At 42.3% G+C, this 25,805-nt stretch overlaps 2 protein-coding genes across 3 annotated transcripts in view; both read right to left on the minus strand.

Annotated features, from left to right (window-relative positions):
* Window positions 1-14,398, minus strand: part of LOC110492856 (gap junction gamma-1 protein) — a 41,610-nt gene extending 27,212 nt beyond the window's left edge. The window contains exons 1-2 of the mRNA XM_036946556.1: window positions 13,783-14,398; window positions 12,716-12,770 (exon numbers count right to left, since the gene is read on the minus strand). The gene's annotated coding sequence lies outside the window, so the exon portion shown is untranslated. The remainder of the gene's footprint in view (window positions 1-12,715; window positions 12,771-13,782) is intronic.
* A 5,120-nt stretch (window positions 14,399-19,518) lies between these two features.
* LOC110491668 (probable phosphatase phospho1) lies at window positions 19,519-25,805 on the minus strand. 2 transcript variants are annotated; one of them, XM_021565288.2, is made up of 2 exons: window positions 25,621-25,805; window positions 19,519-23,813 (listed from the first exon to the last, which is right to left on the minus strand). In XM_021565288.2, the coding sequence occupies exons 1-2, from the start codon at window positions 25,628-25,630 to the stop codon at window positions 22,993-22,995; spliced, it is 831 nt and encodes a 276-aa protein (XP_021420963.1). In that variant the 5' UTR covers window positions 25,631-25,805; the 3' UTR covers window positions 19,519-22,992. The 2 variants fall into 2 exon arrangements, with proteins under 2 accessions (XP_021420963.1, XP_021420964.1); XM_021565289.2 differs by lacking the exon at window positions 25,621-25,805 and adding an exon at window positions 25,336-25,595.

A 25,805-nucleotide genomic window follows, 5' to 3' on the forward strand; every position in this document is an offset into this window, starting at 1 on the left:
AAACAAACATTGGCTTTTGATCCACTTGCATTTTTGATCACGGAGTGATCTCGTCTGACCACACTTGGCTAGTTGCTATTTCATGCGGTCTATGGTACCTAAACCCTGAAAGAAATGAATGGGGGCCTGGGCGCTATAATGACCTGTCTCATTAACAGTCACGCCGCCTGCCAAAAACGCACCATCTGGCCGGGTTGTGTAACGTCCCATGTGTTCGGGGCACAGACTGGGTGCATTCGGGTTCCCGCAAGGAGTGTGTGTATGTGTGTGACTTTGTCTGAATGAGTGTGGACAGCGGACTCCAAAAGTCTAGACCACACACAAACCTTTTCTACAACGTCAGGAAAGATATTGTCCAGTGCAACCCTTCACATCTGGCTTGGGTCACCATCATCTAGGCTGCTGCTGCCGCACAATAATAATAACCAAAGACTCTTAAAACACAGATGTCTGTGACAGTAAGGTGCTCTGGTATTTCGCCATGCCTCCAATCTCCCATTTTTTCCCCCTCTGCTTTCTCTTTGAGATTGAACGTCAGAAGAACATCTGGTAGAGGTGCAACAGAACTGGAGCGTTTGTGGGGAAAATCCAAGCAAAGCCTTCACTGAACATGCCCCATGTTGTAGGGTACTAAAGGCTAAATCTACTTCCTTTTTAGCCCGTCTGAAGGTTATTTTCTCGTTCTGAACTTCACTAATGGTAGATTCTAATGATGTGGTTTGGTTGATACATGACTATGTAGTATCAGTGTTGAACAGATGTACATTTACAGCAAATGTCACGAACAGAGGTTAAAGAGGCTTAATTGAATGGTTAGCAGTAAGTAATGTATATTATAGATTAAGCCTCTCACCCAGATACTTCAGGTTGAACCAAACCAATGCCGTACAGGCCAAAATCTGGCAACCAAATAAAGCTCTACTGTATATCGCCAAAGGGGGCGGAAATGAAGATCTGGAAAAACTGGGACCATGTGGATTTCATGACACACACACACACACACAGCACACACACACACAAGAATGCACACACACAAACAGCATGGGTGACATGAGCAGAAACAATAGTCATGGCATTCTATCCATGGTCTGAAACAGGGTCACCATTAAGCCCTTTGAACAGAACTACATTCCAGCGGACAGATCTATGGAAAGTTATTCCCTTTTATCTCCCCGGTCCACTCACTAAGCATGTCCTCACTGAAACCTCTTACTCCTCTCTCTCATTTTGTACTTGGTGCACTCAACAAACTCACTTTGCGAGAGAATTCAGAGAGGGCGACAAAAGTTGGTTTGCGGGATAGGATACAGTCAATGGTACCACAGTTTGAAGTCAGAAAAATAAAGATGAGGTGGCTCTGTGTGGAGATTGAACACCCTTCCTAAATCCGCCACCATGCTAAAGTTAAATAACAGCATCATTTGAGTGATCAATCAAAAGATAAGAGTACAGTGTTCAAGGGCTACAGTGTTGATACTGTGCCTTAATACTTGATCGAATGTTTGACATTGATTCCTTTCCAGGTTTCTAAACGGTAATACGTCCACTAACTGAACACCGGAGACTGCTGTCCTCTAGGAGTGTGCTGTAGGGACGGATGGTATAATATCTATTATTATCCATTTGTGGCAGTAATGCATTTTACAGCTAGTCCCTATTTTAAAATCATTTCTGGGGTCTCGAAGAAATTCTTCCACGACATTCTGTCTGATCTTAATCTGCCAGTCAAAGTCTTTGTAGCTTGGTTGCGAGGTCGGAGCACTGGTGGATGCCGTATATACTCAAATTGTTACCGGGAGAGTACAGCGCACCTTCCCATCCCGGTGCCACAGGGATGTCTCAAAGCCCCACAACAGCAGCTTCCAGCTTCCTGCAGCTCGAGTAAAAGAGCTATTTGTGGTTCGGTACTTGAAAAAGAAACCCAGTGTGGTGTGTGCCTCTCTAAGACGACCCCAAACTTTGAGAGGAAAGGCGAACGGTTTCTTATGGTTTGCAGAGTGAGGCACTTCAGCCGTTTGCTCCTAAAGAAGGGGTTAAGGGGCGATAGGACAAGACCCCTGGATGGAGTGGGTACTACTCCAGATCTGTCGACTACTCCTCTTTTTGGTCCCTTTTGTCTACTTTCATGACAGTGCAACACAGCAGGGCTTCAGCTGACTCATTTGAAGCCACGGAGATCCAGCAGAGTGCATAAGCCAAAGGAGGGCAATGATTTGTGAGTGGCAGAGAAAATCTGGACTTTACAGTGAAATGTTGATTCAGTGTTACTTCATGATGGTTCTGGTTAAATTGTACTGTACTTTAAATAGGTACAGTAAGGAATTAAAGCTTGTAATGGGATTTCCAGGGTAAGTCAACAACATTCCTCTCGCAGCTAGCCTAAGGTTTTTTTCACTCCCACTATAAACATTTTATTGAACGCACAAAATCAGCTTTACGTTCTTGCAAAGCAAGAAGACAGTGTTTTTTATTTATCCCAGATACCGTGATTTTGACCGGCTAAAAGCCATTGTGCATTTATGGGATACTTGCATGCACCAGCAAAATCATGAGAAGTGTTAGGAAAGGTCTATATTTTTAACACAGCTTCGGAGTATGGCAAGAGAGAGGAAAAAGGAGAGATAGCCTTTCGCTTAGTAAGACCCTCATTTCAACTTGTATAAGACTTCAACAAAGACATGGGGGGGGGGGGGGGGGCTACCAAAAGGCAAAAGGCCTCCTGTGGGTACACGGGTTGGGATTAAAAATATAAATAAATTATATAAAAATATAGGACAAAACACACATCACGACATGAGACAACACTACATAAAGAGAGACCTAAGACAACAACATAGCACGGCAGGAACACATGACAACACAGCATGTTAGCAACACAACATGACAACAACACGGTAGAAACACAACATGGCAGCAGCACAACATGGTAGCAGCACAAAACAGGGTACAAACATTATTGGGCACAGACAACAGCACAAAGGGCAAGAAGGTAGAGACAACAATACATCAGGCAAAGCAGCCACAACTGTCAGTAAGAGTGTGCATGATTGAGTCTTCGAATGAAGAGATTGAGATAAAACTGTCCAGTTTGAGTGTTAGTTGCAGAATGTTCCAGTCTCTAGCTGCAGCGAACTGAAAAGACGAGTGACCCAGGGATGTGTGCGCTTTGGGGACCTTTAGCAGAATGTGACTGGCAGAACGGGTGTTGTATGTGGAGGATGTGGGCTGCAGTAGATATCTCAGATAGGGGGGAGTGAGGCCAAAGAAAGTTTTATAAATAAGCATCAACCAGTGGGTCTTGCGACAGGTATACAGAGATGACCAGTTTACAGAAGAGTATAGAGCGCAGTGATGTGTCCTATAAGGAACATTGGTGGCAAATCTGATGGCGGAATGGTAAAGAACATCTAGCCGCTCGAGAGCACCCTTACCTGCCGATCTATAAATTACGTCTCCGTAATCTAGCATGGGTAGGATGGTCATCTGAATCAGAGTTAGTTTGGCAGCTCTGGTGAAGGAGGAGCGATTACGATAGAGGAAACCAAGTCTAGATTTAACTTCAGCCTGCAGCTTTGATATGTGCTGACAGAAGGACAGTGTACCGTCTAGCCATACTCCCAAGTACTTGTATGAGGTGACTACCTCAAGCTCTAAACTCTCAGAGGTAGTAATCACACCTGTGGGGAGAGGAGCATTCTTCTTACTAAACCACATGACCTTTGTTTTGGAGGTGTTCAGAACAAGGTTAAGGACAGAGAAAGCTTGTTGGACACCAAGAAAGCTTTGCTGTAGAGCGTTTAAAACAACATCCGGGGAGGGGTCAGCTGAGTATAAGACTGTGTCATCTGCATATACATGGATGAAAGCGCTTCCTACTGCCTGAATTATGTTGTTGATGTAAATTGAGAAGAGCGTGGGGCCTAGGATCGAGCCTTGGGGTACACCCTTGGTGACAGGCAGTGGCTGAGACAGCAGATGTTCTGACTTCATACACTGCACTCTTTGAGAGAGGTAGTTAGCAAACCAGACCATAGACCCTCAGAGACAACAATACTCCTTAGCCTGCCCACAAGAACGGAATGGTCTACTGTCTCAAAAGCTTTGGCCAAATCAATAAAAATAGCAGCACAACATTGCTTAGAATCAAGGGCAATGGTGACATCATTGAGGATCTTTAAGGTTGCAGTGACACATTTAAACAGTGTTTCATCTGGGATGTTTCTCAGGTTTCCTCTAGAAGTTACAATCATGACAAGGCTGTAGCCGTAACTCAGGAGCACGACAATCCATCAAATAAACATATATCTCAAATCAGTTGCTCTCTTTAGTTCAGAAAGCAGGACTTAAGTGTGGGTATCTCAACCTCGACAATGATAAATAACAAATAACTGGTCCTGGTGCTGGAGTCTAGTTTAGTGGCAGTGCTGTAAACTCTAGGCCACATATCGCCCTGGTGACGAGGATTCAAATCCTGTCAGTGCCACTTCAGTTATGTCTTTCTCTTTCTTTGAAGTTTTTCAATACATTTTAATATTTGTAGCTACCTTTTAAGTTAATACCTGCAGTCAACTTGTACAATACGTTAGGAGATAAAGCAGATCGCGTTCTTCATTTCACCTGTCACATTATGAAGCTTACCGTAGTTCCCCAGAGCAGTTGATCCAGTCACGTTTGTTTGTAAATAACACAATGGGAGAAAGCTGGAGCTGGTGAGTCCATAGCAGTCGATATAATGCATTCAGAATGTATTCAGACCCCTTGACTTTTTGCACATTTTGTTGCATTACAGCCTTATTCTAAAATGTATTAAATTAAATGTTTTCCTCATCAATCTACACACAATATCCCATAATGACAAAGGGAAAAGTTTTTGTTTGTTTTTTTTGCTCATTTATAAAAAATAAAAAACATAAGTACATAAGTATTCAGACCCTTTGCTATGAGACTCGAAATTGAGCTCAGGTGCATCCTGTTTCCATTGATCATCCTTGAGATGTTTCTACAACTTGATTGGAGTCCACCTGAGGTAAATTCAATTGATTGGACGTGATTTGAAAAGGAACACACCTGTCTATATAAGGTCCCACAGTTGACAGTGCATGGCAGGGCAAGAACCAAGCCATGAGGATGAAGAAATTGTCCATAGACATCCGAGACAGGATTGTGTCGGGGCACAGATTTGGGTAAGGGTATCAAAAAATGTCTGCACCCTTGAAGGTCCCCAAGAACACAGTGGCCTAAATGGAAGAAGTTTGGAACTACCAAGAATCTTCAGGGAGGTGACCAAGAACCCAATGGTCACTCTGATAGAGCTCCAGTTCCTCTGTGAGGATGTGAGAACCTTCCAGAAGGACAACCATCTCTGCAGCACTCCACCAATCAGGCCTTTATGGTAGAGTGGCCAGGCGTAAGCCACTCCTCAGTAAAAGGCACATGACAGCCCGCTTGGAGTTTGCCAAAAGGCACCTAAAGGACTCTCAGACCATGAGAAACAAGATTCTCTGGTCTGATGAAACCAAGATTGAACTCTTTGGCCTCAATGCCAAGCGCCATGTCTGGAGGAAACCTGGCACCATCCCTATGGTGAAGCATGGTGGTGCCAGCATCATACTGTGGGGATGTTTTTCAGTGTCAGGGACTGGGAGTCTAGTCAGGATCGACAGAAAGATGAACGGAGCAAAGTACAGAGAGATCCTTGATGAGATCCTTGATGAAAAGAATGGGAAACTCCCCAAATATAGGTGTGCCAAGCTTGTAGTGTCATACACAAGAAGACTCGAGGCTGTAATCGCTGTCAAAGGTGCTTCAGTCACTAAGTAAAGGATCTGAATACTTATGTAAATGTCATATTTAAATTTTGTTTTGCAAAAATTTCTAAAAAACTGTTTTTGCTTTGACATTATGGTATATTGTGTGTAGACTGATGATGTGGAAAAAGTCAAGGGGTCTGAATACTTTCCGAAAGCACTGTATCTATTGGCGAGTCTCTGTTAAGCGGCGGACATGAGACAATGAAGCTACCTACACTCACTACTAAATGTTTGCTCTCTGATATCTTAAAATGGATTTCTGCCAGAAGTCAAAGAGCTCTGGATGAGTTATCTGTAGTTGCCATTTTTTCCTTGTGCTTCCTACTAGCGTTTTTTTTCTTCTCTGTTCTCCTCCCCTCGGCTCACTTTCGCTTGTAAATGTCCACTCAACGAAAATGACATTCGGTAGCTACTAGCTATGCTTGTATAACTTTATAAACTGGATTTGCCTATCATTGCACCTAGTTTATGTTTGTTTTCGCTCATTAGCATTTAGCTAACAGAGTCTATATGATTTCGCTATTAGTTGGTTCTGATTTTGTTAGCATTCTGGTAATAGACGGCCATTGGGCTTTTCTTGCGTTTTTAGAACCCCCTTGTGTGCTATGCCGGTAATACCGTAAATCCAGGGATAAGAGAAGGATGTAAAATTTGGATACCGCCCAAGCCTACTTCTGATGTTCCTTTTGCATTGATCCCAATGCCCTGCTGTTCTGGAAGGAAAGAATGTGGGACACGCTGGGATGCCTGTAAGGTGCTTTTAGGTCTGGCCGTGTGGTTTGCAGTAACTTATCCCTGAACCTAAACTACAGGTAGGGTCAGAGTCAGAACAAGACCATGACGATGGTCAGGCTAGGGCCAGGAGCCCAGGGTAAAGAGCAGGGACAGGGCTAGAGCCAGGGTGCAAACTAGACCAGAACAAGGGCAAGAATCATACCAGGGTCAGGGCGAGAGACTGTGACAGATCTAGCGCAAGGGCAAGTGCTCCGGCTAAAAAAAGCAAACGGGCCAAGGCTAGGGTCGGGGGCAGGGATGACTCAGTCCACCACTGAAGATCTGAAGTGCCTAGTCATGAGCGATTAACCTAAATGTCGGTTTATTTTAGTTTTGTAAATAACTAATAGACCGGTGTCGGTTCACTTATTTGAATTCCACTTTGTGTGTTTATTTTCTGTGCCGTTTCTCTAGAGAGATTTCTCTCTGGGACATATTGTACAACTCACCATAATTAAGCGGGGTGTGGCCCAGCTGGGCTACAGCCTTCCCCTATGGAACAAGGGCAGGACTGACGGGCTGGTGCCCAACTGGAGGGCAGGCTGTGGGGAGTGAGAGAGTGATGAAAGGAGCTGTTGTCTGGGGGCTAAGTCCCCGCTGGTGGAGGATAAAGAAAGCATAAATACAGAGGGATGACAAAAGAGGGACGGAGAATTCATCATGTTCTCAGAAACATCATTGACAGAGTCGCACACATATGGTCAGACACAGACACTGAGTTTCATACATTACATTTTCCCTCAATTAAAGATTGGGCTTGCTTCATTTAAACAAGGTTTGGGGCAATCTTACCAAGATGGAAGACAGTGTTAAGTTGATAAGCAGAATCACTGCTTGGCTGGAACAAAAGCCTGCATCCACCACATAGGTTACGAGGTTATGATTTCCCACCCGATTTAAACCATCCAGCCAAAATAAATGGTTGAAAACAGTAGCTAAAACAGAAAGGAAATATAAACTAGGGCCGAAAGTTTAGGGTAAGTAGTTCCCTTCCACCATGTCATGGAGGTCACAGTACATATGGTGATGTTTTGTTGTCGTCTTGTGATCAAAACAGCCTAACCATGTATTATGGTGCAGACCATAAATGTGACTTAATCTAAATATGTCTCTGAAGAAAAAGGAGTCAGTCACTCTATTTCGAGGGGACCGTTGGGAGCTAGATGATGCGGTGGGCAGTTCTGACGAGCTCGTATGTCTGTGGCGAGCCGCCACTGTTTACATAGCGAACGACAGGATTTTTAATCTTACATGTCATTGGGATTCACTAAGGCCCAGGAGACAATAGGGGAACAAAACACAGAGGCAAATTTAAACGTAAGGCTTTTCTTTGTCTATAGACCCAAGAAGAGAGCATGAATTGAAGCGATGTCCCTCTGCCAATATTCAAGCAGGACAGATTCCATCCATGCCAAAATGAGTTACTAACTGTGGCCAGAGACCTGCTTAACTGAAGTATTTTTATTGTAAAGTGTTTCCAGCCCTGGTTATTTTTTGTCTTTGTATACCGCATAACATACCCAAGAGGAGAAGCTAGCTAAATAATAATACAGTATCAGGGTATGTGCAGGTTCCATGAAGCTGGATTTAAGACCTTTTTATGCCACTTGAAATGTAATTTAATACTCATTTTGAGGGCTGCGTGTTGTGGTGGCAGAATTTCCACAATAGTGTGCCACACAACTGCTAATTTTCCCCTCCAGAAATGAGCCCATGTTGGCAAAAAGTCATATTTTCTAGGGCTGGCTCTTTCACCAAGAGCTATAGCCCACATGGTTAATATTGTCAGGCAGGTGTGCTTTTTAGCAATGAGCATTCTCCTGTAGCCTAACGGATGTAGTAGCATAGTGGCTAGGCTATAGATGGCTGAAGCATGGGGTTGCCCATCTGCATTTGTTTAGGCTAATCATTAGCTAGATCACAAACGCTAAGTGTTCCAAATTTTGGCTTCAATACCAATACTCTACTGAACAAAAATGTAAAACGCAAAATGCAACAATTTCAACGAGTTACCGTTCATATAAAGGAAATCAGTCAATTGAAATGAATTAATTAGGCCCTAATCTATGGACTTCACATGATGGGCAGGGGCGCAGCCAAGGGTTGGCCTGGGAGGGCATAGGCCCACCCACTGGGGAGCCAGGTTTAGCTAATCAGAATTAGTTTTTCCTCACAAAAGGGCTTTACAGAAATAGTCCTCAGTTTCATAAGCTGTCCGGGTGGCTGGAATCAGATCATCCAGCGGGTGAAGAAACCGGATGTGGAGGTCCTGGGCTGGCGTGGTTACACGTGGTCTGCAGTTGTGAGGTTGGTTGGACTTACTGCCAAATTCTCTAAAATGACATTGGAGGAGGCTTATGTTAGAAAAATTTACATTAAATTCTCAGTGGACATTCCTGCAGTCAGCAAGCCAATTGCACACTCCCTCAAAACTTGAGGAATGTGTGGCATTGCGTTGTGTGACAGAACTGCACATTTTAGAGTGGTATTTTAATGTCCCCAGCACAACGTACAAACGTGTTTGTTTCTATATATTTTTTCTAATTTTGGTACTTTTACCCCTTTTTAGTTCCAACCGCCGTGTCTTTGTGAGACGCAGAGTAGGTGAACGGATGATCTCCGCACGTGTGGTTCCCACCATGAAGCATGGAGGAGGAGGTGTGATGGTGCTTTGCTGGTGACACTGTGATTTATTTAGAACTCACTTAACCAGCATGGCTACCACAGCATTTTGCAGCAATACGCCATCCCATCTGGTTTGTGCTTAGTGGGACAATCATTTGTTTTTAAACAGGACAGTGACCCAACACACCTCCAGGCTGTGTAAGGGCTATATGACCAAGGAGAGTGATGGAGTGCTGCATCAGATGACCTGGCCTCCAGAATCCCCCGACCTTAACCCAATTGAGATGGTTTGGGATGAGTTGGACGGCAAAGTGAAGGAAAAGCAGCCAACAAGTGCTCAGTATATGTGGGACCTCCTTCAAGACTGCTGGAAAACCATTCCAGGTGAAGCTGGTTGAGAGAATGCCAAGAGTGTGCAAAGCTGTCATCAAGGCAAAGGGTGGCTACTTTGAAGAATCGCAAGTATAAAATATATTTTGATTTGTTAAACACTTTTTTGGTTACTAAATTATTCCATATATGTTATTTCATAGCTTTGATGTCTTCACTACTATTCTAAAATGCAGAAAATATTAAAAAATAAAGAAAAACCCTGGAATGAGTAGGCATCCAAACTTTTGAATAGTACTGTATGTAAATGTAATATTACATTTTTTATTATTATTATAAATTAGCAAAAACTTTGAAAAACATATTGCTTTGTTATTATGGGGTATTGTGAACAGATTGATGAGGGGGAAACTATTTGAATCCAATTTAGAATAAAGCTGTAACGTCACCAAATGTGGAAAAAGTCAAGGGTTCTGAATACTTTCCGAATGCACTGAATGTATATAATGGTGTGAAATGGCCAGTATATGAATAGAAAAGCTGTGTACAGCAAAGGACAGGTGTTACAACAATATATAGGATGAGCCTTGATTAGATTACAGTATATACCGTTGAAGTCGGAAGTTTACATACACTTAGGTTGGAGTCATTAAAACTCATTTTCAACCACTCAACAAATTTCTTGTTAACAAACTATAGTTTTGGCAAGTCAATTAGGACATCTACTTTGTGCATGACACAAGTCATTTTCCAACAATTTTTTACAGACAGATTATTTCACTTCTAATTCACTGTATCACAATTACAGTGGGTCAGAAGATTTCATTCACTATGTTGACTGTGCCTTTAAACAGCTTGGAAAATTCCAGAAAATTATATTATTATATTATATCATTATTATATCATCATATTTAGAAGCTTCTGATAGGCTAATTGACATAATTTGAGTCAATTGGAGGTGTACCTGTGGATGTATTTCAAGGCCTACCTTCAAACTCAGTGCCTCTTTGCTTGACATCATGGGAAAATCAAAAGAAATCAGCCAAGACCTCAGCAAAAAATTGTAGACCTCCACAGGTCTGGTTCATCCTTGGGAGCAATTTCCAAATACCTGAAGGTACCACGTTCATCTGAACAGACAATAGTACACAAGTATAAACCCCATGGGACCACGCATCCGTCATACCGCTCAGGAAGGAGACGCGTTCTGTCTCCTAGAGATGAACGTACTTTGGTGCGAAAAGTGAAAATCAATCCCAGAACAACAGCAAAGGACGCTGTGAAGACGCTGGAGGAAACAGGTACAAAAGTATCTATATCCACAGTAAAACGAGCCCTATATCGACATAACATGAGAGGCCGCTCAACAAGGAAGAAGCCACGGCTCCAAAAACGCCATAAAAAGCGACTACGAATTGGAATTGCACATGGGGACAAAGATCGTACTTTTTGGAGAAATGTCTTCTGGTCTGATGAAACAAAAATAGAACTGTTTGGCCATAATGACCATCGTTATTTTGGGAGGAAAAAGGGGGGAAGAACATCATCCCAACCATGAAGCACGGGGGTGGCAGCATCATGTTGTGGGGGTGCTTTGCTGCAGGAGGGACTGATGCACTTCACAAAATAGATGGCATCATGAGGCAAGAAAATGATGTGGAAATATTAAAGCAACATCAAGACATCAGTCAGGAAGTTAAAGCTTGGTCGCAAATGGGTCTTCCAAATGGACAATGACCCCAAGCATACTTCCAAAGTTGTGGCAAAATGGCTTAAGGACAAAAAAGTCAAGGTATTGGAGTGGCCATCACAAAGCCCTGACCTCAATCCTATAGAACATTTGTGGGCAGAACTGAAAAGGCGTGTGCGAGCAAGGACTACAAATACACCAGCTCTGTCAGGAGGAATGGGCCAAAATACCCCCAACTTATTGTGGTAAGCTTTTGGAAGGTTACCCGAAATGTTTGACCCAAGTTAAACAATTTAAAGGCAATGCTAAAAAATACTAATTGAGTCTATGTAAACTTCTGACCCAATGGGAGTGTGGTGAAAGAAATAAAAGCTGAAATAAATCATTCTCTCTACTATTATTCTGACATTTCACATTCTTAAAATAAAGTCGTGCTCCTAACTGACCTAAGACAGGGAATTTTTACTAGGATTAAATGTTAGGAATCGTGGAAAAACTCATTTTAAATGCAAATAGCTAAGGTGTATGTAAACTTCCGACTTCAACTGTACATGTGAAGTGGGTAAAACAGTATAGAAACATTATTAAAGTGACTAGTGTTCAATGACTATGTACATAGGGTAGCAGTCTCTAAGGTGCAGGGTAGAGAACCGGGTGGTAGCCGGCTAGTTACAGTAACTAAGGTTCAGGGCAAGGTACTGGGCGGAGGCAGGCTACTGGTGACTATTTAACAGACGGATGGCCTGGAGATGGAATCTGTTTTTCAGTCTCTCGTCCCAGCTTTGATGCACCTGTACTGTCTCTCTTAGTAGCAGCACAATATAACGGAAACACTGTAGTCATCTCCGTCACATCTTTTAAGACCTTCGAAAAACTGAATTTAAAGGGATACTTCGGGATTTTGCTAATGATGCCGTTTATCTACTTCCCTAGAGTAAGGAAGATAAGAGGTAGTTTCTCCAGCCAATGCCAACTAGTATTAGCTAGTAGGTCCCCTTAGACTTCCAGTCATTGTGCTAACGCTAGTTAGCATTGGCTCGCGAAACTACCTCTAACTTCCTTCATTCTGGACATACAGACATAAAAATGGTACCCACTAGTCCACCTGAGTCTGGTGTCGTTAATCCTCCCTTTAAGACCTTTTAAGACTTTTTAAGGGCACCCTGAGTATAGATAGAATAAAATAAGGCTGGTATTTAAATCAATGGGAGATCAGGATAGTGCCTTTAGAAGTGTGCCGTGGCATTACTCTGTTTAGTTCTGAAGGCAAACCTGACTGTGAAGACATGTATTCACTGCAACCAGATTGACTAATTCTAATCAAGTGTCAAGTCCCTTCATCCTGGATCCCACTGCAGTACAAAACAAACACACTTCTGGAAGCACTACTTGGAAAGGTACTTACTGCAATCAATTGAATATTGGTCTAAAATAATTCTAAAACTAAAAGTGGAGAAAAATATCGACATTGTGAGGGCATTATTACCTGTCTATTTCAGTTCTGGATGTCGGTCAATTGGGGAACTTCAAAGCCCAGATACCTGGAAACAGAGAACAAACAGGAATCATGATAGTGCTGATAGAAGGTAGGCTTATAACTTAACAGGTGTGTTACTGCACTGCAAATGTAGCCCTAGACGATACCGTGTGGATTTTGTAAGCCATAGTGATATTTGTGGTTGCATGTAAAGCTTCATTAGTAGGATGCTCGAGAATCCAATTCTCTCCCATTCTCCTAAATATATCACTTTCTTGCAGCTACTCTCTCCCGTTCCCACTCTCTTGTTTAAATGCACAGGCCTACAGTTTTGGAAAGTGGAAATAAAGTGTGAGGAGGAGAAAGAATAGAAAAAAAAAAAAAAGTCTTGCAACAGCCACATTTGAGAACTTTTCCTGTTGAGAGTCTACTGCTGCCATTCTACTGTTTCTCATTGTATCATCTCTCATTAACAGCATATCCACACAAGTTAATTTAACTGGAGGTGTTGTGAATGAATAAATATCTGCTGACTCTGTGTGTGTGTGTGTGTGTGTGTGTGTGTTACAAACTGCTTTCAAAAATGACATTTCCTTTGGGAAAGTGACTTATTGTCTAATCCATTTTAAAGTTTTGTTCCAAGACCTAGTAGGGTCTGGAATGCTTTGCCATTGTGTTTTAGCTAGCTATGAGTTGTTAGCTAACGTTAGTCATATTCATCACTAGTAATGTTAGGTATGTATAGGCTAGCTAAACCGATACAAGTCAGTCTTGATAAGATGAAATATATGCTACAGAAGTCAGAGAGCTACAGCACGCCAACTAGCTAGCTACTGTAGCTTGATGTTAAGCAAAAAAGTTATAAATCAAAAATTATGCGGGAATCAGACCCGGGTCAGGGCGAGACTGTGACAGATCTAGTGCAAGCTAACATCATTAATTCCGAGCTGCACAAAATGTCACCAAACAATGTCAGAAAGATAGCTAGCTAGCTAGCAAGCAAGCAAACATTTAAAATGTTGTCAAAGTAACGTTAGTTAGCTAGCTGGCTTGAAAGCCGTCTTAAAAAGTCTTACCTTGTCCAAAAGTCAACTTGGCTTTAACAAATATGATTGAGGAACTCCGATTTACTGTCATATTTTGGTTTTCAACAAAGTCCCACTTACAACCAAATGTCTTCTTACCATCAAGTTGATTAAATCAATTTCTATATTCGAACAACTAGCTATTTAAATGTTTTTAAAAAACGCGGGATTGCCTGCTGGGTGGATAGAAACTCTGTCCCAAAATACTCGCACGTTGGTTATTTTTCTTTTCCAGCTTCAAAGCCTTGCTCCACATCTGGCTCACGTTGGGAAAGCATGCTACTGGCTAAACAGCTGGCTACATTCTGATTCCCCACGACTGTCTGTGCGTCTTCGAACGGCTTAAGTGTTTCTCTTCAAACAAATCAAGATGCGTGCCGTCAACGTATAACAAGCAAGTGACATGTAGTCACACCGTTTATATTTCACAAAGTTGATATTTCAATTACAAATTGTCGACGTTTTCAAAAGGAGCAATCGTGACCAATGCCTCCGAGAGCACCGGAGACGAATGAACTGAAAAGCGTAGCAGTGCGGGCAGACACTTCAGTTGCAGAAACCCCTCACCAACTTTACCTATTCACATTGTACTGCACTCACTGGCCCAGTCTACGATTACTCTATCCAAGCAGCTAACAGTACTAGCCTAAAATCTCACTTCATGTAGGCTACAGTAGTCAGAGTACATAGTCTTGTGAAAGATTCGAGTTGAGTAGAGTGTGCATTTTACATTTAATTTACAAATTGTTTATTAAAACATATATGTATTTATATATATATATATATATATATAGCCCTTGTCTTGCACTTGTATGGTGCCAAACTTTAGTTAATTGTGAGAGCAAATGTCTTACCTCTGACTCTGAAGATACACTTTTTTCTTGTGTCTTCATATACCAGCCCAAACAACTATCTCTCCCCCTACTGTATTTATTTATTTAGCTCCTTTGCACCCCATTATTTCTATCTCTACTTTGCACATTTTTCCACTGCAAATCTACCATTCCAGTGTTTTACTTGCTATATTGTATTTACTTTGCCACCATGGACTTTTCTTTGCCTTTACCTCCCTTATCCATCCTCATTTGCTCACATTGTATACAGACTTATTTTTCTACTGTATTACTGACTGTAGGTTTGTTTTACTCCATGTGTAACTCAGTGTTGTTGTATGTGTCAAACTGCTTTGCTTTATCTTGGCCAGGTCGCAATTGTAAATGAGAACTTGTTCTCAACTTGCCTACCTGGTTAAATAAAGGTGAAATAATATATATATATTTTATTTTAAATATACCAGAACAAAGATTAAGGTTGGCTAGACCATGGCTTGACTAGTTTACAGTGATTTTACATCAATGTGGGTTATTGTAAAAGAGAGGGAGAGGGGAGGAGGAAGAGGGCAGGGTGTAGCAAAACCCAACATCTCAGCATGATGCACGTGCTGTGCTTATTGTGACTAGCTTCAACAAAGTTTCTGACTTGGATCTACCTAAATTCTTATTATTTCCTACCATACTTAACTAAGCCAGAATCAGGTGTGGTGCTTGGTTGGAACAAAACCGTGCAGTAGGCTATACACGCCTGTGGCATTTCCAGACCAGGGTTTATTGATCCTACCAATCACCTCAACACCCAATTGAGCGTGGACAGGTCTGTCTGTAAAATCGAGAATTCTACTCTCAATGGTTCCCCTGATAAATTATACATGTAAATAAAATACAGAAGCGTCAGGAACAGACTTTAAGACGCTAGTTTAAAAAAAATGATGGTTTCAGTTGTAACATTGTAATCTCTTAAAAACAAAGTTCACCTGGCCATACTCATAGTTCAATACATTTGTAAAATACAAGAGGACCAGTAAATTAAAGTGTCGAGTTTGACTCCTCACAAGTCCCCAACTGCCAGCTTCATTAAATAGTACCCGCAAAACACCAGTCGCAACGTCAACAGCGAAGAGGCAACTCCGGGATGCTGGCCTTCTAGGCAGAGTTCCTCTGTCCAGCGTCTGTGTTCTTTTGTCCATCTTAATCTTTTCTTTGTATTGGCCAGTCTGAGATATGGCTTTTTCTGTTGAGGACTTTAGAGGCATCTGTTTCTCAGACCAGACACTCTAATGTACTTGTCCTCTTGCTCAGTTGTGCACCGGGGTCTCCCACTCCTCTTTCTATTCTGGTTAGAGATAGTTTGAGCTGTTCTGTAAAGGGAGTAGTACACAGCATTGTACGAGATCTTCAGTTTCTTAGCAATTTCTCGCATGGAATAGCCTTAATTTCTCAGAACAAGAATAGTCTGACGAGTTTCAGAAGAAAATTATTTGTTTCTGGCAATTTTGAGCCTGTGATCAAACCCACAAATGCTGATGCTCCAGATACTCAACTAGTCTAAAGAAGGCCAGTTTAATTGCTTCTTTAATCAGTACAACAGTTTTCAGCTGTGCTAACATAATTGCAAAAGGGTTTTTAATGATCAATTAGCCTTTTAAAATGCTAAACTTGGATTAGCTAACACAATGTGCTATTGGAACACAGGAGTGATGGTTGCTGATAATGGGCCTTTGTACGCCTATGTAGATGTTCCATTCAAAATCCGCCGTTTACAGCTACAATAATAATTTACTACATTAACAATGTCTACACTGTCTTTCTGATCAATTTTATGTTATTTTAATAGACAAAAAAATGTGCTTTTCTTTCAAAAACAAGGACATTTCTAAGTGACCCCAAACTTTTGAATGGTAGTGTGTGTATTTGACCCAAGTCTGGTCAGGGTTGCCTAACATCAGCATCAATCATTTCCTGAAAAAAACATGAGGCACTACAACAAATACAAGGATTTAGTGAGCTGATTCAAATGTCCAACCTTATTACACTATTGTTTCCACATTTCCTCTCAATTCCACCAGAAATTGGAGAAGCGACTTCAACTCAGACAAGAGAGGAGCATATTGTCTCAATCGTATCTCTGGCTCACACACCTTGACGTGGTTGTAGATGGACTACTGCTGCCAACAGAACAGAGTCCATATTAGGAACACTCTGTAGAACCAATTGGCTTCACCTCTGGCCAACCCAATGCCTACAGGCATCAAAGAGGTAGACAAATTAATTGAATGCAAAAGGGGAACACTTTTGGTCTAATCAGCCTGATAGTGTTTTGGCAAAGGAAGCACAAGGTTCTAATTCAAAGTGACCTCTTAAAATGCCATAGTCCCTTAACTGAGTTATCTTTCACCTTGGGAGGAGTAATTGAATGTAGCAAAATCAATGGGGTTACCCACAATCACCAGATAACATTGGCTTGTAAAGTGCTTTGACAAGTGGGATTCCGTTAGTGTAGTGAAGGGATATGGGCGTATTAGATTGAGAATTGACTGTGCTCCTGATACCTAGATATTGACAGTGGAGGAAAGGGAGGAGCTGGGTGATCTTGTTGAAGGTCGAGATCCAACAGAGTCAATTTGTCATTGTTTTTGATGTGCTTAACGCTAACCAGATTTCCCTCTCTTATACACTTATGCGCCTAGGTCATTGACAATTGAATTCAGCGGCATGTCTTATTATTCTGCCAATTTGACAGTAATAGACACAGAAAATAGCAATAGCAAGCTCAATAGCAATTTCAGGGTCCCGATGCCCGCTTAAAATGAAAGACCATTTTAGTTACGGTCTCGGTGCTATGAGTTAAGGCTCACTGACAATACATGCTCATGTCCATATAGTCAATAACCATCCATAGTCTTTCTGAGAGCCAGTCAGAGACAGCTCACATAGGGGAGAGGGAGTTAAGTTGTGCCAAAGGGTTGGTTGAGCCACCCCGTGTTTCTAGAAAACCTGAAACAAAATGAAAAGAAAGGTCATTCTTTCATGGAGTCTGTGAAGGAAGAAACCACATGGAAAAAGTGGAAAGCAAGTTAGGTAAAAAAAAAAAAGGAGTCAAATTCATTTTCTTGCTTTTTAGGTTTCGTGATGCTTGTAGCTAAACCAAAGCAGATCATTTTAATACTGTTTTATACATCCGTTTGGGTCTCTATAAGCTACAACATGAGGTCCTAAACCCAGCGTGAAATGGCATCCCTGTAGATGTGGGCTAATATTATCAAAATGATTGCTTTGGGGCTCAACATACACTATACAAATGATGATTACATTTTGTCAGTAATATGCATAGTATTTTGCCAATTTGTCATCCATATGAACTCAATCTTTTTTTTTCCGAAGGCAGTGGTGATAATATTTTATCCGGTTCATAAATGTGTAGATGTGGAACATCTTACCCCAAGGCAGCTCAACTTACCCTGTCCATATGCTCCATTTACCCCATACCCAGGGTAAGTTGTGCCAAGAAACTATTTTGTTTGGACAATGTATGTTTTCAAAACTGTTATGTTTACATGAATTCTGATTAATTCCAGGGATACACGACATCCCAAAATATATGTCGATATCTTTGTTAGAAAGACTACTAAATCTCCATTGACGTAGTGATGCTGAATGTAAATCAAAATTGAGAGAGAGAGAGAGGCAAAGAGAGAGAGAGAGAGAGTGAGGCAAAGAGAGAGAGGGGGGGAGAGAGAGGAAGAAAGCATAAACAGAGATATGACCGTCTAAAATTCAGTGGAAGGAAAAGTCCTTGTTATAGTGTGTGTGTATGTGTTTGCGCCCGTTAAAGTGTGCATAAATGCACGTGTGTGTGTGTGTGTGTGCTTGTGTGAGCACATGTGTGTGTGTGCTGAGTCAACTGGTTACTTGGCTGAGTTTCAGCAGCATCTCAACTCACTTCAGTGTGAGTAAAGTGACACGGACAACCACAAACACCAGATGTCATCTACATCACTAACAAAAGGCTTCAGGCCTTTTCTGTCATATTCAGACAAACCAATGCTATAGCATGTGATCAGCAATACTGTTGACCCGAACCCTAGTCTCTCGTGACAGACTGTTAAACATTTGGTTTCTTGGTTACGAGATAAACAGGACGCCTTTGACAGGTAACTTGAAAGTAACTGTGTGATAACACATCAACCCTTTTGAGTACAAAAAAAACGATGTTGATTGATTTATGATATACCTGTAGTAGTGTGTGTGCGTTTTATGCAGTCACATTGAGCAGATTAACAGATTTTACAATGCCTTCAGAACAATTTAACATCTCAGGAACAACATCCATATGATATAGCAATCTTTTGACGAACTGGAACGCCACCATTGACTTCTGACAGTCGATTCGATTCCATTTCCCTTACGTTAGCGTTTATCCTCTAGTACTGTATTGTAGTCTACGTTCAGTCGTTTGGCAGAAACATATTCAACTGGCGCCACCTTGTGGAAATAAGACCTGTGGGTATGCTTATTGAGCCCATGGTATCAAACTTTGCAAATACATCATTATTTCCAAGACGGTGTACATGGTCATCCGTGAAGTCCAAAAATGGTGCGCATGACGCCTCTGTTTCTTGCATGACGAAGACAGTCTTTTACAAGGATATTTGAGTGGATAAATAGTGGATAGTTAAGTAGGGGGGACATGTTTTAATTGGCATGCTGTTTCAAATTTTAAAAAATGGTTTCAATTGTTGACACATTCCAAAGCAAGGGAGTTACAATTGGTCATACTGTGTCAACATTTTAACTACATTCATCAAATATATATTCGACTCATTCTCTATTAGGTTTCCTATTCAAGACTTGATGCAGTGAACACAGATGAAAATAAATCTGGAAAACCTGCTCAGTTTGTTGATGGCTTTATATTCCTGATACTATTACAATGGTACATTACACACATGGTCTCATTGATTTCTAGATTAAAGACAACAGGCTAAAACATGAAGTACGCAGCATAACGTCTCTTAAAGTTGAACAGTGAGGATCAGTCAGTTCAGTATTGCAGGAGGACTAATGCCGGTCAAAACAAGTAGGACGTTTCTCAAGCCGTCAAACCAGAACACACAAACACACACAGGCGTAATTTTCAAGAGAAATTCATATATTAGCCAAGAGGAGCACCCAAAACACTGGCCATTCTGGTTTAAGTGGTGCTTTAACATGTGTAACACATTTCAGTGAAAGTTGAGGTGAGATTATATGGTGAAAACGGCCCATAGGTGCGGGACGCATTGGGGATATGAGTTTCACAGTATTACACTTCCTCTCGTTCTCTTCACTTAACCCTATACTGTGAACATAAAGCCAGTTATTGCACAAAACTCAAACAAGGATATTCTTCTATGCCAAGCTTAATGTCTGGATTGCAGTTACAGGTCAAGTTACAGGTCAATGATGTATTATCTAGTGATCACAGAATTAGTACAACAACACCACCATCCTCAGCATAGTGTATTACATATTCAACTGATAACTAAAGTGAAGTCCCACTATGGCTCTCACCAAACCACTAAAATACTTTCATCTCTTTTCAGTATCATACTCCAACATTTCAAAATAGTCTGACAGAGCAAATCAATGATCTCCAATGTGATTTACTGATCATATGCTGATCATGGGTCACAGCAATGTAGCTGATATGCAACTAATACATGCAAATAAACACTATTTGTATCAGCAGCTATTCCTGCTCCATTACAGAATGCTCTATACATCGTCCATCGCTCCCTGAGAGACCAAGCTACAGACAGGATCTATTGAGGCCTGTGCGTTATCCTGGTTGTCAAATCTGTTTCTACTCGCCAACTTCTTTCGCTACCATCCCGAACATGGAGGCTTAGGGCAACCAGAGCTGGATCAATTACATACAGTAGCTTGAAGACCTTCAAATACTTGAGGACGACCGATGCTTGAAAGTATTTGAGGTGCGCTTTATTTACCTTGATTTGAAGTTCACACTTTTGGGACTATTCCATTAGTTCCATTGTCCCGGACAAACCAAATCAAGCGCAGCACAAGTTTTTGAACGTATTTGACCTATGAGTAGGCTTATGGTCGGATGAGAGATTATATTGTTACAACGGAGACAAATGTAAGTGCTGTAACACTGATTCATAATTTGTCAAAGGTACTTTCTTTGATGACATTAACACATCAACATGCAGGTTTGTTCATTTTCAAGGAATCCTTTTGGATTTTTGTTTGTTTGTTGCATCAGGGTCAAAGTTACAAACACTCCAACCCATGGCCATTTGTTCACAGTGATTTACGACTGAGCACACACTTGTCTTGTATTGGGTTCAGATTACATAGACATGCACATAGACTCAGTATGTGAGGTTGCACTGAAATAGTGTGCTGGACCAAGGTAGTATTTCTATCACTGGAGGAGATGTTCATATTTGAATGCTTACGGGAATGCCCTGGTGTCTTATGGTAGAACCCACCACCATCTCCAGGCATCCCCTATATTTCGATAACAAGTCTCCAATAACCATTTCTGGAGGACATTAGTTGATTCTCTGCCTTTTTCTGGGGTGGATAGCAACCCAGATATAGAGTGTTGTTGACTCAATTAGTTAATAGTCTCCCCTGTCAAGTCTCAGAGCTCAATGAAAGAGTTAACACTGGAGATGGGGGTGTTCAAGGAAGGCCAATGGGTTCAAATGTCTGAGGAGACCATGAAAGTTATAGCAGGGGGGAGGGATTGAGACACTCCAATGTCAATAGAATGATAGACATGGGACCACACACAGATTCCAATGTCTCATGTCTCAAGTGTTTCATAGGTTTCTCACAATGTGAGGGTGCACTGTACAAAGAGGTGCAGCGCGGGTGCACGGGCTTCACTTTGCATCTCAAGTCGGTGTACATTGCCCTTGTAGATTAGGTGTCAGCGAGTGTGTGCCAGAGCGTCAGTGGCGTCTACCTCTGTGTCATTCTATCCCAAGCCTTGTCCTGGAGAGCCACGGTGTGTGTTGGCTTTGGCACCAGACACTACTAGAGCATATGATTCCATTAGTCAACTTATGTCAACCAGTCATCACTTACTTTATTAGCAGAATGAGGCGTGTTAAGGCTGGGCCGGGACAAAACAATGCTCACACTCCTGGACCATGTAAAGAACATGGATTGTGTCTAAATATCCATACTAGCGTACTACATACTTAAACTGCATACTCATTTCGACGTCTGATCTATTAGAATTCACCATATTTTTTCCCGACTCACTCTTTGAAAACAGCGGATAATCAGATAAATTGATGCGGTGTACCAAAATGAACGAATGGCCGGAGTCAACGCAATCGCGTATTAGATGACGCATTCGGAGTACTATGTTTGAAATTTCACATACTATAACACTTTTTTTTTGCATACTATTTAGTACGCTAGTATGGGCATTTGGACACGTTCACTGTCTTCAACCCAATAGTTACCAACCCTGATCTCGAAAAGCTTAGAGTGTGCAGAGGCTTTTTTTATCCCAAGCCAACAACACATCTTATTTCAATAATGATCTACGCATCGTGATTGATTACGCCTTACTATAAGACATTATGAAGGCTCATATATGCTTATAACAACTTATAAAGCACTATACCTGCAGGATGTTTTAGAACTGGGGTAGAACAAAAACCCACACATACCGCAGCCGTCAAGCACCAAGTGGGAAGATTAGAACCCTTGTATCCCAAGGTGCAAATGACACATTGACTTCTGGAGGTGTCATACAAAGTAGTGGACTGGACCAACATTAATATTCTTAATGCCTACAGAGATGGGACTGTTAACCCAAAATTAATATTCTTAATGCCTACAGAGATGGGACTGTTAACCCAAAATTAATATTCTTAATGCTTACAGAGATGGTACTGTCAACCAAAATGTATATTCTTAATGCTTACGGAAGTACTGCTAACCAAAAGGGAAGACTATACACACTGCAATCACACTGAAGTATTGTATCCTTCCTTATCATCAATGCTTACGTGTGCTTTATTGATAATGTTTTGACCCTTAGGTCTACCTTTGGTCAAAACGTTGTCAATGAAGAACATGGGAGGATAATTTGCAATAAGTCAAGTCTTCTTTAGTCTTTTACAAACATATTCTTGGATCTCTAGCACCTGCTTAAAAACACTGGACATGCGTAATGTCATTTTCCTCCTACTCTTTAATACTTTTAACAATAACTTTTGGAGGTGCCCTAATCTGTTCATTCCTACCCTGCTTCTGTGTGCTATACCTGGTCCCAGATTTGTTTGTACTGACAGCACACAATCTGGTACCTGTCTAGCTGCAGTGTCCTTTCTCCATCTCATCTCTCCTCCTCCAGCCTGTTCAGGCAGTCCACCACGTCCTGCCCGCTAGCCCAGGGCACCACGCTGACCTTAAGGCCCTCGGTCCCAGCGTCCTGCATCTCCTGCAGCAGCCGGTGCATGGGAAAGTGCCTCCTGGGGAAGGCCGTGTCACGGGGCCCCAGGGCCAGCATGGGGCAAATGTCGTTGGCCCCGTCCCCCACGTAGAACACCCTCTGGAATGGGCAGCCGCCGCGCTCCTGCTGCCGCCGCGCCAGGTACCCGCGTACGATCACCTGCTTGCACATGTTATCGGGGCAGCGCTGGCAGTCGTGGGCGTGGAAGGGCAGGAGCACCAGGCGCCCCTGAGCGTCAAAGCTGGCCGGGTTGGTGAAGATCCTGTGGAAGAGGTGGCGAGCCCCAGCCCTCTCCAGCCATGCCTCAATGAAGTACATGTTTGCGTCGGAGACCACCACCAACTCAAAGTCCTGCTTGCGGGACTGGAGGTACTGGAAGAGAGTGAGAAGGCCGGGCGTGGGGGGGATTTGCTCGACCTTGGAGCGAATGGAGTCCTCAGTGACGCCCTGCTCAGCCATGTAGGCCAGGATGCGCTGCATTTGCTCGTTGTAGTAGCCCTCGCGGTACGAGTGTCTCAGCCAATCGGGGAGCTGCTGGCCCGGGGCGGCGCGCACCACTGCATCGTCGCTGCTCTCGTTGACGATAGTCTCGTCGAAGTCGAAGAGAACCAGGAAGCGTTTGGGAGGGGACGGGACTGGGGCCGTGGAAGGGACAGATGAGGCAGCCATGTTTGGGGAGCGGTGGAGCGGTGGCTCGCCCACACCTGAGGAAGACAAGAGGACAGGGGGACGAAAGAGACGGTTGAACAAAGTGAGTCATGCCAGTGTTTACCATGGTGGTCAAAACCTACTAGTGGCTTCCTTTTGAGTTGTGGCTTAAGACTGTGACCTAGCTAAAAAATATTGCCCCGGTGTACTATAGGCCAATAGTACTGTACATTTTGTGAACCACTGTGGTGTGCTTTTGGCTGACATCTTGAATCCTGAATGTGAAAAATGGTCTTATCACCCTCTGCCATCATGTCATGTCATTGCTGGTATGCCTCTAGTCCAGACTCCACAAGTAAAAAGTACAAGTACCACATTATGGGTCGATGCACAGACCTTGATTAAACCTGTTATTAAATCTGTGACTGAAAATACCTTTCCATGGAGACTTTCCATTGAGCAAGCTTAATGAGCTTTAAATTGCAACAACGTAAGGCGGCGGAAATGGGGAGAAATTACAACCAGCCCAGACTAAGTCCTTAGGACTGGACTTTGGGATTCAAGAGTTACTACAGGAGGAAAGGAAGAGATGTGGAGTTGAGATAAGAAAATGGGTCTGAGATACCGAACGGAATGTATCGAAGAGAAAAACAACAAGGAGCACATTCACATGCAGTTTATGGCAAGTGTGGAAAAATGTAGCCTCCCAGTTGTTTTGAAAGATATCACTTGAATTACTAAACTATAGTGCAATAAAAATTATATCTGCACAACTTTATCATTAAACAGCACACTAGGCCTACACTTGGCAATACTCCAATGCTGAACATCTCCACATTCATTCAATAGATTAACACGGAGCCCCCTAGGATACAGCCCACAGCCTAAACCTTGGAATGATGCCATTTTGACATAAGAGCTAGGCTTCAAGCAGGCACAAGGCACTACTGTTGCAGTCTTGCTGAGACTGGAGTGGGGAAAGAGGGCGGGGCCACAAGGATATTACATCACACTGCATATCTTGACCATAAGTGGACCAACGCTGAGCAGTCAATTGGTTCAATATTCCCTAGTGTCCCAAGTGTTCCTAAAATCAATCATAGTAACAACTAAATAATAATTAGGTCTAAGTAACCTAAATAGTCGTGATAAATGATACGGTCTTAGTAAATGTTGCAACCCATTGAAATGGCATATTGGCTGCTGCTGTTTGTTGATTTAAAGTAACAGCTTTGTTAGTTTGCATGGTTGGATTTTATAGGCCTATGCAATGGTGCCTATATGCATTTTAAACCCAGACCGTTACAACATAGAACTCTTACGTGAACAAATCGCCCCATCAGCAAAGCCGAAGTGCAACTGCAGATTCAATAATTAAAGTGTAAAGAGCAGCGCAGTGCTGCAACATTTGCGCATTGCAATCCCAAAAGAAAAACAAAACGTCCTGCCCATTTTGGAAGAACAGTGTTAGATTATGGGCTATTCCCAGGCCGATCAAAGACACTTTGCTGATACAGCCTGCGTAAAATCAAATACAGATCTAATTTTACACATGCCAATATAACTGTTCCAACGCACCTCATTAGATGACTGATAAACGCTGATTTCCATTCCCACACTGGTCCCCTTATTTATAGTACATATCCACTGACTAAGCTGTCTAAATATACACCCGAACAGCTATTATTAATGCGACTAAAGGTTACCCTTGAAGGTCCGTAGCGCAACCCACTCCACTGTCCGATTTGGGTACATTGACCGTGCATTTTTGGGGTTTGCGCGCCAGGGGATCAAAAGACAAAATCCATATTAAGCAGAACAGAGAGAATAGATAGACGATATTATGACATCAAAGAATTATACCGGTGAACATGTGTTTTCAAATGGTCAGCTCTGTGCCCCTCGTCCTGAGTGGTTGGTGGTGCCCGGCTACCGCATTCTTGTGTCGGCGACGGGACATTTGCTTCGCCTCGCCGGGTAGCGGGGGCAGATGAATTAAATGCATTCCAACTCCCCCACCATGGGCGTCAAAACCAAGGAGAGCGACA

This window comes from Oncorhynchus mykiss, chromosome 16 (assembly GCF_013265735.2).
Source record: "Oncorhynchus mykiss isolate Arlee chromosome 16, USDA_OmykA_1.1, whole genome shotgun sequence".
NCBI lineage: Eukaryota > Metazoa > Chordata > Actinopteri > Salmoniformes > Salmonidae > Oncorhynchus > Oncorhynchus mykiss.